The 12,328-nt window shown below is 49.3% G+C and overlaps 2 protein-coding genes across 2 annotated transcripts in view; both read right to left on the bottom strand.

Annotated features, from left to right (window-relative positions):
* Nucleotides 1–3,086: 3,086 nt before the first annotated feature.
* Nucleotides 3,087–8,127, bottom strand: MRPS26 (mitochondrial ribosomal protein S26). Its single transcript, XM_067533477.1, has 4 exons — nt 7,715–8,127; nt 5,722–5,856; nt 4,261–4,384; nt 3,087–3,481 (listed from the first exon to the last, which is right to left on the bottom strand). The coding sequence occupies exons 1-4, from the start codon at nt 7,921–7,923 to the stop codon at nt 3,350–3,352; spliced, it is 600 nt and encodes a 199-aa protein (XP_067389578.1). The 5' UTR covers nt 7,924–8,127; the 3' UTR covers nt 3,087–3,349.
* A 3,294-nt stretch (nt 8,128–11,421) lies between these two features.
* Nucleotides 11,422–12,328, bottom strand: part of LOC137143609 (progonadoliberin-2) — a 28,528-nt gene continuing 27,621 nt past the window's right edge. Inside the window, exon 4 of the mRNA XM_067533476.1 lies at nt 11,422–11,703. Coding sequence (XP_067389577.1) covers nt 11,665–11,703 — 39 coding nt within the window. The 3' untranslated portion in view covers nt 11,422–11,664. The remainder of the gene's footprint in view (nt 11,704–12,328) is intronic.

Raw genomic sequence — 12,328 nt, 5'->3', positions numbered from 1 at the left:
CTGTAAGTGCTATCTGCAGATGATGAATGTAGGATTGAGGAGGTAATGCTAGGAAAGAGAGTAATGTTGTGCTGCTGTTGAAAGGGTAATCAGAGGAAATAGAACGATGAAGGATTTCTAAGCACCTAGGGGCAGCATAGGCACTGAAAAGCAAAGTCCTCTCTTTAAGCTGCTGGGTAGATAGTTCACTGCTTATATGTTAAAAGATGCCCCTGGGGTGACAGAAGAGTTTAAATAAGGCAGAATATTGGAAGCCCAAAGGAAGACCCCTAAATCAGAACATAACCTTGGTCATTCACAGCTCTGAACAACTCCCTTAACTGTCACAATAAAAGCTAGAACGGGTCCGGACCCAGAACTTCCATGCCGAGAGAAGTTCCGACATTTTGAAAAAAAACCTTCATTCTGATTCGGAACAGAGAGCCAAAATTTTCTGCAAAACGAATGCCGAAACTTTTGCTTTGATAGCGTCAAAATGCTTTGTCTTGACTTTTACATTATGTTAAAATATCAAATCTATTAACTAATGTAATATTAAAACTGTAATGTATTAAAATCAAAACAAACTGCATTAAAATTAAATGCTTCCTCTATTTGTCAAAAAACTGATGGAAATTTCCATCTTCCCAGTCATTGGTGTGGTATAAAAAAGGTTCTATCATGCAATTTAAAAGGAAGGGGTTTGATCTGGGGCTTCATGATGGGTTGGGGATGGAATGCCCCAAGAATCATAAGATCATGAATGCTTGGGAGATATGCCGGCTCAGTAAAATCTCCAGATTAAGAATCTACCAGTGAACAAAAAAAAAAATCAGAGTAGTGAATGACATGTCCAAATCTTTGCTATGAGGAGCAAGTCACAGGGGTGCTACAGGGGTCCGTACTGGAACCCATAGGTTTAATTAATGATCTAGTCAGGGTTCATGGCCTTTTCCATATTGGGACCACTGAGATCCTTCCGTCATCCTGTCAGGACACTCTCCCATTTAACGATATGGGAAGGATAGGGTAGTCCTACTAGATCTGCTCATGAATCCTAGGTTGAGAATCCATGACCTAAAGGAAAGAGTTACTGATATAGAGAGCACCAGTGGTGTACTCTCTGCTTCACAAACATAGTTCCCTGCACCAAGCAAGCAAATTCAGCCATGATCAAGTTTGCCAATGACATCAAAACCAGAAGGGCAGATCCACATGAGGACTGAACCAAGCCATGACACAGCCAGCAGGGATTAGAAATGTGAGTAGCAAAGCATGATTCAGTACTTACAAATCCTAAAGCCATCTAGTGGAAACAAACAACAGAATCAGGGGACAGCTATCTGGCAAGCACATCTGAGAAAGATCTAGGGTGAGAACAAGGAGTGAACACAGTCTAAGCTCCAAGTTCGATCCCATTACAAGGACACAGTTAAGGTAGCTTGGATGTCTTAACTTTGTGTTTCCATTGTTTCAAACATCTGGGTTTCTTTCAAAAAGTTTGACCTCAACTCTGAATTGCCCTGGTTTTTAATCTGTTTTCCTCACATTTTGATTACTATAAAACTTCTTGTAAATTTTTTTTCCCAATCTTAATTTACAGATAAGTGCTCTTAATCTTAATTGCAGTTTAATAAATACTTTTCTCTAGAAGGAGGGCTACTTAAGGAGTAATCAAAGGAAGTAGAACTATAATAGAAAGAAATTAACCAAAAATAATTTATGCTGTAAATCAGTAACCGACCTCCTGACAGCAAGACTTTTTGCTACAAAGTAGTTTCCCCCAGGGAATTAGAGAAATGTAGCGCTGGGATGGTCCTCAAGAAGCACTGAAGCAGGACCAAGTAAACACAGACCATCCCGACAGGTGATTGTCCAACCTGTTCTTAAATCACCAATGCCAGGAATTCCACAACCTCCCTTTGGAAGTCTATTCCAGTGCTTAACTATTCTCATAGTTAGAAAGTTTTTTCTAATATCTAACCTAAATCTCTCTTGCTGTAGATTAAGATCATTACTTCTTGTCCTGCCTTTAGTGGATATGGAGAAACATAGACCATCTTCTTCTAAACAGCCCTGAACATATTTGAAGACTTTTTAGGTCCTTCCTCAGTCTTCTCTCTCCAGTTTCTCCACATCTTTTTCGAAGCGTGGTGCCCAAAACTGAACACAGTACTCCTACTAAAGCCTCTCCAGTGCCACGTAGAGCAGGACAATTACTTCCCGTGTGTTACATAGGAGATTCCTGTTAATACACCCCCAAATATATTAGGCTTTTTCATAACTGCATCACATTGTTGAATCTCAGTCAATTTGTGATCTATAACCTCCACATCCTTTTCTGTTGTACTACCACCTCCCTAGTTATTCCCCATTTTATAGTTGTGCATTTGATTTTTTTCTTCTTAAGTGCAATACTTTGCACTTGTCTTGGTTGAATTTCATCTTGTTGATTTCAGACCAATTCTCCCAGATATCAAGGTTCTTTTGAATTCTAATCCTGTCCTCCAAAGTGCATGCAACCCTCAAACTGGCCATCCACCAATTTTATAAGCACACTCTCCACTCCATTATCCAAGCCATTAATGAAAAGATTGAATAGTGCTGGACCCAAGACAGACCCCTGGAGGACCACATTTAGTAACTCCTCCCAGTTTGATAGCAAACTATTTGTAATTACTCTTTGAGGACAGTCTTTCAACCAGTTACGCACCCATATTATAGTAATTTCATCAACACCACATTTCCCTAGTTTGCTTAGGAGGACATCACATGGGACTGTGAAAAGTCTTACTAGAATCAAGATGTATCACATCTAGGGCTTCCTACCATCCACTAGTCTAGAAAGAAGGAAATTAGGTTGGAAAGTTTAGAAAATAGATTAAGAAAGTGGTAGAAGTCCCATGACTAGTGTCCAGTGATGGAAAAAACCTACCAGAGCACATATCCTTGGAATGTTTTGCAGGGAATAATCTTAACCTGGCAGAGGCTTGACTGGGCACTTAGACACTGGAGTGATAGAAGCTATTTAAGCTCATAGACCAATAGTTTAATATATCTAATTCCTCTGAACTACTGTGCCTAAGAAATTAAGAACTACAGTGCTGTACAAAACAAATTCCTTTATTTCAGAGACAGCAGCAATTCACCCCGAAGCAAAGGGACATGAGCTACGAAGCAGGTAACAGCTTCAGTGCAGGAATCATAACTGGCACCAAAGGGCTGTTTGTCAAAATGAAATTCTATGGCCGACTGGTATGCATGATGCAGAAAACCCTTTCCTCTTGCTCCTGCCCTGAGCACAGCATCTGGATGGAAGACATGAGAAAGTTTCCCATCTGAATTGTCCAGCCAGATCAAGAGAGAGTCTCTAGGACAGCACAGTCCGCTTGACAACTCGCCCTTCTTTATCGATGGCAAAGTTGTAGCTGCGAGGGTTATCCAGGCACTCTTCAATTCGCTTATCCAGATTTTCGGGGGTGATGAAGTTTTTGGCTTCTTCCTAAATCAATGGAAGGTAAAGGCCGACTCTCAGTGGGTGCAGCATTTGCGCCCTCCAAGGCAGCCAGTTAGATACAAGACACAAAATGAGACCATGTTTCAGTGCAGAAGGGTTGGGGTTCTGCACTTTGATGTGGTCCACTTGCCCATAGCAGATGCCAGGGGTGGGGCTGATGAAATGGGCATGAACTGGAGAAGGATGAGAACTTCCCTTTGCTTCCCACCCAAACTCCAATCTCAAACTTAATGGAGCACAAAGAGTTACTACCCCACAGGACAGCTACTCCCGTAACTTGTGTTTATGGGGCCTGGAGTGGCTCTTCCAGCTGCTCTGAGGATCTCAACCCTCATTCAGGAGGACAAAGCTTGAAGACTGCAACAAAGATTCCCATTACTCCTCAAGAGGGGCTCAGGACTCATCAGGAGCAAAGGAGGGCTTGAAACAATAATATTCTTAGTGAGGGAACCCTGGACACACAAGGATCCTCATCTCCCTTCCAAATGTATTCCCCAAGCTGTTCTCAAAGCCCTCAGCCAGAACATTCTTCTTGCACCCCGAGATCATCAAGGATGCTCCTTGAGGCAGCTGGGAAGGCAGGATTTTGACAAAGAGCAAAACAAACCCTTTCTCCCCTCTCCAGGGTGTGAGCCTGGTGCCTCCACAGAACTCCCAACACCTGGTACCAAACAGAACAGCCAGTGGCAGCAGCTTACAATTTGAGAGGCTCACAAAGTCACCTAACCCAGTGATCATCGCCCTCAAACCCAAGCCTTCCATACCTGTAACTGCAGGACCTCTCTCTCCTTCTGCTTAAGAAAATCCTCCTTTAACCTGGCATAGTAGATGGCTCCTTGTAACTTCTGCTCCTGCAATTCTTCCTCCTCTCTTCTGAGCCGCTCCTCCCTGTGACATGAGCACAAGAGCACATATGTGGTACTTGGCTGCCCTGCTCAGGACAGCGGGAGGCACAGCAGTCTCACTAGGAAGCATTTAACATTCAGATGAAACCTGCTGCTCTCCCCTGGGACGAGGATGGTGAGGCAGGGTGTTAGCAGGGGTAGGAGAAGATGATGGAAAGCCTTTTTTAGAGGCGATGAGAGATGGGGCTTGAAGTCCTAACTATCACAGAACAGGGATAGGTTGGGCAGCGACAACGAAAATTACTCTCATACGTACCTAGCATAACTAACACAATAGGGGTACAAAAGAAGAGAGCATTCAGTGGAAACAAAAGTCACCAAAAGGGGTGACTTTTAAATTTGTATTCTCTGGGCCCCTGCTTTTTCCATCAAGCCACCACAGAAACTTCAGATCATGCTGAGAGTTTATATTCTGTGTATCAGTTTTTGCCATTTCAAGCAGATTACTACAAACTAAAGGGTTAGAAGAGCTCCTATTTAAAATGTAACCATAGCCCTGTCCCATAATACAAAGGGGGAGGATACAGCCAGATAAGATATGATCTATGATCCAGCCAGATAACACTGCCAATAAAGGAGCCATTTAGTGCCAGCTGTGCTGGTGCTGCAAGAGGGACATTTGTCTGGCTAGCACGTATACTGGCAGCAAACCCATTTTGTACAGAGGGCTGAACCGCCAGCAGCTAGTAATACTTTTTAGTACAGTGGCCTGGGCTGGATTTAAACCAGCGACCTAGAGGTAGGCGGCTCTGGAAGCCATTAACCTACCTCAGAAGTAACCTTTTAAAGAAATAATCACTTTAGAAAGCTTGTGACTTGATCATCAACTATAAGTATCTACATGGAGAGCAAATATTTAATGAAGGGCACTTCAGTCTAGCAGAGAAAGGTATAAAACGATCCAATGGCTGCAAGTTGAAGCTAGACTGGAAATAAGGCAGACATTTTTAACTGTAAGGATAATTAAACACTGCAACAACTTACCAAGGGTCGGGGTGGATTCTCCATTACGGACAATTTTTAAATGAAGATTGGATGTTTTTCTAAAAGATCTGCCGTTGGAATTATTTTGGGGAAGTCTGTGGCCTGCACTGTACAGGAGGTCAGATGAGATGATCACAATAGTCCCTTCTGGCCTTGGAATCTAAGAATTCATGAGCTCTCTGAATCAGAGACCAGAAAAAGGCTCCCTAAGAACTCTGAGGGGCGGGGAAAGAATCACAGCCCCTCCCTGCGTAGCTTTGGCATCTCACACAGTTTCACCGCACTGAAGCGGCACCCCAAGACCTTCTTGGGGCAGGTCTGAGTGCCATCCCTCACCTCTTTTTCTGCAGCCGCTCGTTCTCAGCGTTGTTCCATGTCATCAGCCTCTGGTGCTCCTCCATTGACATCTCCTGCCTCTCTTTATCAACCCGCTCACGCTGTTGCCATAACACCTCTTGCTTGAACTCAGCCCTGGGAGAAAGGAGACAAGGTCCCTAAGCACGCACAGTCACAGCAACATTGCTTTTCCTTTATTACCAATGCTTCTGTCCAGGGAGATGGATTCAAATGCAGGTCTTTCACAAGCCAGTGGCCCTCGCATGCTACTGGACCCTGACACCACTAGAAAGGGACACCGTCAGCTTGAATTATTTGGAAGAGATGCCTTCCAGCAGGTTCACCTGACAAAGCCATTTCCCTTTCAGAGTGTTGGGGAGGGTTTTCTTTAAAATCCAGGATTCTGAATGTTTATAAGGCTTTTTCCTCACCCTCCTGCTAAGGTTTACAAGGGTCCTTTCAGCAAGACAGTGTAAGCAGGCCAGCCCTATCCACGTGCATGCCAGCTGGTTACTACAGTAGAAGTCATCTCACCCAACACCTTCTTACTCACTCCTTGACTCCTCTCCAGGACCTGAAGGAGGATTTCAGGGGAGGGAAGAACATACACACATACACCCCCTATTCTGGATCTATGCTCTCATTGCTTCCTGAGCACAAGCAGAGGGAAGAACAGGCAGGTTAAGAGGCTGCACTGCCTCCTCCCTGGCTCCCCAGCCCATGCAGGGGAGTTTATGAGACTGCCCCTTTTGGTTGGTTCTTAGTGCTTCCTGGCTGCATGCAGGGGTCCTGGGAAAAGGAGACACCCTCCCCACACCAAACTTGGAAACAGCAGTTGCTCTGCCTCTGTATTTTGTAATAAATACCCTTCTGTAGGACTTGGAAGAGAGCACATGGGGCAGCGTGCAGAGCCTGAGAAGAAACTGACATACAATAAAACTGTCTGTATGCTGAGTGAGTTGTGATGCCCCCATCTTAGCTGATGCACTAGGGATTGAACTGGGAGCCTCCAGCACGAACATCTTGAGATGCTGCAGTTTGAGCTAAAGAGCCAAGGCAGACTCTGGGGATCGGACACAGACACAGAATGCACTCTGACCAGCAGGTGCGTGTCAAAGGCACAACAAACAGATGGACAGATAAGATCCCTGGGGTCACTCAACCCCAACGGGACAACTCATAGCGCCTGTCAGAGATAGGATCTCAGTCAGATGTGATTGAAATGGGCTCTGACACATCACCAGGGGGCAGGGGCTGCAGGCTGAGCTAGGGCAAGGAGACTGCAGCCTTCCATGCCCAGCTCCCCACACTCTCTTCCGACCCCTCGGAGGGACAAAACGAGATAAGAGAGCAGGACTGCGAAGAGATCCCAATGCCGTGGAATACCCGGCTGGTGGTGCCCTGCTCCAAGCACCTGTAGGACGAGCACTCCCACGGGTCTCTGCCCCACTCCACAGCCAAGTGCTTGACAGATGAAGGCTCCTGCTCCCCCGAGCTCTGACCCAGACCCCGCTTACTGGGGACACTGGCTGAGCTGATCCCAACTGCGTGTCCTGCCTCCGCCTGACACCGCCCCGGCCCCTGAGCGGGCTGAACCAGCAGCCTGCCCGGGCACCCAGCCCAGGGGGCTACTAAGAGCCTGAAAGACGAGCCGGGCCGGGCCCCTCCTGACCCCTCACCCGGGATCCAGTCCAGGCCCCCTTCTCCCAGGCCCACAGACCGAGCCGCTCCTGGCCCCGTCACACCGGAGATCAGCCAGGCTCCGGTCTCCTTCTCACCGCCACTTCTGATCCCATCCAGTCCGGACCAGTCGGGACCAGTCCGACCCCCGCTCAGCACCACAGCCCCCGCGGGACGAGCCGGGTGCGGGTCCCCGTCACACCCCGGCCCGGTCCCAGAACCGAGCCGGGTGCGGGGCCCGCCGGCTCCGATCCAGCCCGGCCCGGCCCGGCTCCCGCCCTCACCCCCAGCTGCGGCCCGGCCCGGCCGGTACCTGAGCGCCTTCATGACGAGGCGGTACTGCCGGTAGCGCTCGCACACCACCAGCAGCTCGGCCGGGTCCACGGGCGGCGGCACCTTCACCCTCCCGGCCTTGGACTTGGCGGGCGGGTCGTGGCGAGACTTGCGGCCCCGGGCCGGCACCAGCAGCGGCAGCGGCCGGCGGCTCCACTGGGCCCAGCAGCGGCTCAGCGCGGGCAGCATGGTGATGGCGGCACCACCGACCTCCGGCAGGAGCAGGGCGCCGCCATGGAGCTGACCCCCCTCACCCGGAAGCGGATGCGAGACTGCGCGCGGCGCGGGTGGGCCAGGGGCATGACGGGAAATGTAGTTCTGGGCTAGCCGCGGGGCAGGGTGGGCCCAATAGTTGCCCAGGCACCTCAGCGCGTCGCGTGTCACCCGCACCCAGCCCCGGACTGGGGCTTTTGGTGGGCTTATTTATTTGCCTCGGGCTTGACACGGCTCCTCGCTTGCTCCCACTCCACCGCTTCCTGCTTCCGGTCTGTCGAGGGACAACCGGAAGTAGCTGTTGCTAGGTTACAAGTTTATTTCCCGACGGTTCCTGCTTCCGGCCTGGGTGAGCCCCGTGACTAGAAATAGCCGCTGTCGCTAGGTTACAAGCTTGCCTAACCTTGTTCACGCCCAGGATTCGTACTCGCGCCCCCCCCCCCCCCCGCCACACACACAACACAGTCAGTGCCCATCCCCCCCCCACGCGCACACGCAGCCCGTTCACCGGCCGGCCCGTTAACAACTGCCCGGCGGGAGCCGGCTGGCGCGCCCTGCTTTGGGACGGAGGCCGGTTGGATACGTGTGTGTGTAAACGGAGGCGTTTGGCCTGGTCTGCGTGACACGCACGTGTGAGTGGGTTTGGGGGGGGAGGGGGAAGTGAGTCACACGTCACTCAGTCTCACACACCTGTCTCTGCCTGCGCTTAATTTTCTTCATACACACACCCCTCCCCCTCCCGTCTGTGTAGTGCACGGTGTGTGCACGCGCGGACTGGACTAGACTGTGCGTGCCCAGCCCCCCCCCCGTGGCTCGGCGGGGGGGCAGGAGCAGCAGCACTGCACAGGTAAGGCCCCGGGGGGAGGGGTCACAGTGCGCGCCCAGGGCGGTGGCTTCCTCTCGGCATGGCGGGGGGAGGGGCCCCGGGGCTGGGCGGAGCCCCCAGCCCCGCCCCGCCCCGGCCACGGCGGGTCTGGGTGAGCGGCGGCGCAAGGAGGCCCGGGCACGCGGACAGCAGCTGACCCTCCCCCCGCTGCAGCGCACGCCCAGTACTGGGGGCAGGTGGGATGCGGGGAGGGGCACCTCGCCGCTGGGGGAGGCGGAAAGGTCGGCACGTACGCTGCCGGCGCCAGCCACGGCCGCTGTGATCCCGGGGAGGGCAGTCCCGCGCGGGTGGCTGGGCGGGCTCCCCCCCGGCACAAGCAGCCCGCCGGACCGGCCCCCCCTGCAGTGCTGCCTCCCCCCTCTTTCCCCTGGCTGGTGCCACCCCGCGGCTCTAGTCCAGTCCAAGCCCAAACCAACCAACCAACCCAGCAGCAGCGGGATCACAGCTGAGCCGTCAGCACTGCTCTGCCTCCCTCCTGCCGCCTCGTCTTTGCAGAGGGGAGCCCAGCTCACCTCACCTCACACACGGCTGGTCTGGTGCACGCCACTCCGGCCCCACCGCAGCTGCCTGGCTCTGACTTGGGGCCAGGCAAGCGTGCACCAGCCCCTGTGTGTTTAGAGGTGGAGGGGGCTTTAACGATGGTGCCCATGATGTTAGCCTGCTGGAACAGGCTTTACCAGCCTATCGAAGCGGCAAGTGCACCTATGGAGGGGGCGGCTGGGTGGGCACACCAGGCTGGGCAGCAGCAGTATGGGGTGTCTGACCCTTATCTTCACTCCCTACTAGCAAGCCACTCCAGCAGCCTCCCCCTCCCTCCAATCCCTCAGCTCAGCTAGTGGGTGGAGGGGATGCTTTCCCCAGGTTCACTTAATTCACACAGTACCCGGCCCTAGCTGCTGATGGGGGGAGCAGTCACTGTAAGCAGAGGTGAGCCATTGTAGGGTATTGGTAATGGCTTTTATTAAATTCATATGTACAAAAATCTGAACATGATAAAATATTACACTCTCATTAGCAAAGGAGTGCAGTCCTGTCCAACTCACTGTGCACCATTCAACCCGCCTACTGAATAAGGCAGTGACCCTGTGGAAATAGCATGTGTGATCATGCAGTTGAAGGTTTATATTTGTATTCCAGTAGCACATAGTCTTTCACAAGACTCAAGGGCTTATTATGTTAGAGGCACTGGCTTATACATCTGAAAGGCATTACCTGTTCCCAAATGTTTACAATCCTAGTACGTCATGACACAAAAGTGTGGAGGGGAGCAAAAAAACCCAAATGTTTGGAGCGGGGTAAATAAGGAAAGGTGGGCAAATAAACCAAAGTGTCCCATTTATTTTCCTTTGTGGTATCAATGCTGAAACTGTGTATGCATGTGTGTGTGGGTGTGTGTGGAGACACATGTTGCAGGCAAATCCCCCATGTCCACACACCCCCAATCCCTGGCCCCGAGCTCCTGAGTCCTTGCAGTGCTGGGGATGTCTCAAATTTTCTGGGTCTGGACCACCTACCTTGACACATCCCATTTGTATCCTGTTCCATTTTAGCATCGCTTGTCTGACATTTTGAAGCTCAGCCACAGCCCGCCAACAAAAGAAGCATGAAGTCTTCCACATGGGCAAAGTATGGAAAGAAATACAGAAAGCAGCAGGAAACAAAAGGAGCTGAAAGACTAGCTAAGGCCCATGCCTGGCGATGACAGCAAAGCCTTGTAAATTCTGCAAATGCCTGATTTGTGCCCACCACGCTGGGACTGACTAACATAAAACAAACGCAGCACCATTTTCCTCTATGTGCATAATGAAGATGACAGATGTTGGATTCACTGTGTCACAACCCTCAGCCTCAGTCTCCTGAATGCAGCGATGGGAGCTAGGCTTGGCCTGCTACCTTGCCTGCCATTCAGCGGTTAGTTGTGTGGATCACCTTGGGGAAGTCTCCAAATTATTTTTGGACAGAGATGTAATCTCCATCGCACAAAATGCACAGCGCTTATAAACAATGTTATTGCTCTCTGCATGCTCTCACACCTCAGAGACTGGTGAATCCCAGTATTCACTGGTCATAGATGAGAGTACAGACATCAGTATGGTAAAGCAGCTTTGTATCGTTGTGCAGTATTTCAGCATCTTCCTGAACAAAATAGTGTCCACGTTTTTGGGACTAGTGAATTTGGAAGTCGAAAGAGCAGAAGCAATTGTCAAAGCACTGATTGTATTAGTTTTCCGTACATAAAAAAGTCAATCAAACTTTCCCGAGGTTATGTGTAACCCTTGATACCAGTATCTCTGTGAATGAAGGGACGTACATAGGACGTTTTCTCACATTTTGATTCAAGTTTGGCAGAATATTCTAGCACTCAGCGAGAAGGCTGAACTACTCAAGAAGCAATGTAGGGAGGGCCAAGAGTTACCCATAAAAGGACCTTGTGACCCAACTCTTGTTCAGAAATCAGTGCTTGCTTAAAACTGGTTTAGGGGGCTGGAGATTCGTTTATTTTTATTTTTTTAAAGACACAGGTAAGGACATAAATGTGGATGGAATTGTGTATGTAGCAAAATAAACTATTTTATTCAACATGGTGGAGTTACACAAGTGTATAAAGAAAACTCCTGAGAGGGTCTCGTTCTGGTTGGGTGATGGGTCCTGGATATTCACTACAGCATTATCTACGTTCCCAGCATTTGAGTGCAGTCAACCAAGATGTTTATAAGAATTTTTTAACGATCAGATACATGGAATTTACAGACACAACATCACGTTGCAAAGGAAACGACTGGAAAGCCTGCAGGGCTGGCAAGCATTTTGGAAAGAGTCTGTGGAAGGACTCACTTCTTCTTCTGTAGCTGTCTCGCCAGCAGGTCAGCCTGTTCAGCAACAAAGAAAATTAAAAAAAAAGCAACAAACAAAAACCACACCATAACTTATTGGGCCTGATTCTCCATTTAATCACATTTGGTTGATCTCAGTCCATTTGTACAGCATCTAGCACAGTGGAATCTTAATCCACACTCAGTCTGTACCACTGCAGTATAAATAATAATATTCCCAGACTTTCAAATGCTGAATGTTTTTTCTGTCTAAGTGGACACATTTATGTCTGGCACATCTTCCCTGACTTTCATCACTCCTTCAAATCCCTCCTATCAAGGCTCACTTCTTCCAGTTAACTTTCTACCACGCACCTACCCCTCTTGTCTGACTGTGCTCCCTAATAATTCCTAATTAATATAATAATATATTTGTATATTAAGGAAACAGATGCCACATTCAGATATCCCAGTGACATAAGCAATATAAAAATTTATATCGTCTTATCTCATGAGCTCTTCCAATCTGAAAATTTGTCCTGCCCTAGCTTGTGAACTCTGTGCAGAAGATGCCCAGATGCTTGCTAGGTCTTAAGTTTTTCTGGGCAGGCAGCTGTGTTTATTTGTCTTTAAAAGCCTTTGGCATTACAGATCGAAAACAATTCTAATAATTGACAATACA

The sequence above is a fragment of the Emydura macquarii genome, unplaced genomic scaffold, assembly GCF_026122565.2.
Source record: "Emydura macquarii macquarii isolate MOO-44397 ecotype Brisbane River unplaced genomic scaffold, CSIRO-AGI_Emac_v2 contig_3345, whole genome shotgun sequence".
In the NCBI taxonomy this organism is placed as follows: Eukaryota; Metazoa; Chordata; order Testudines; family Chelidae; genus Emydura; species Emydura macquarii.
Note: the sequence above shows the minus strand (reverse complement) of the source record. Positions and strands in the feature narration are given on the sequence as shown.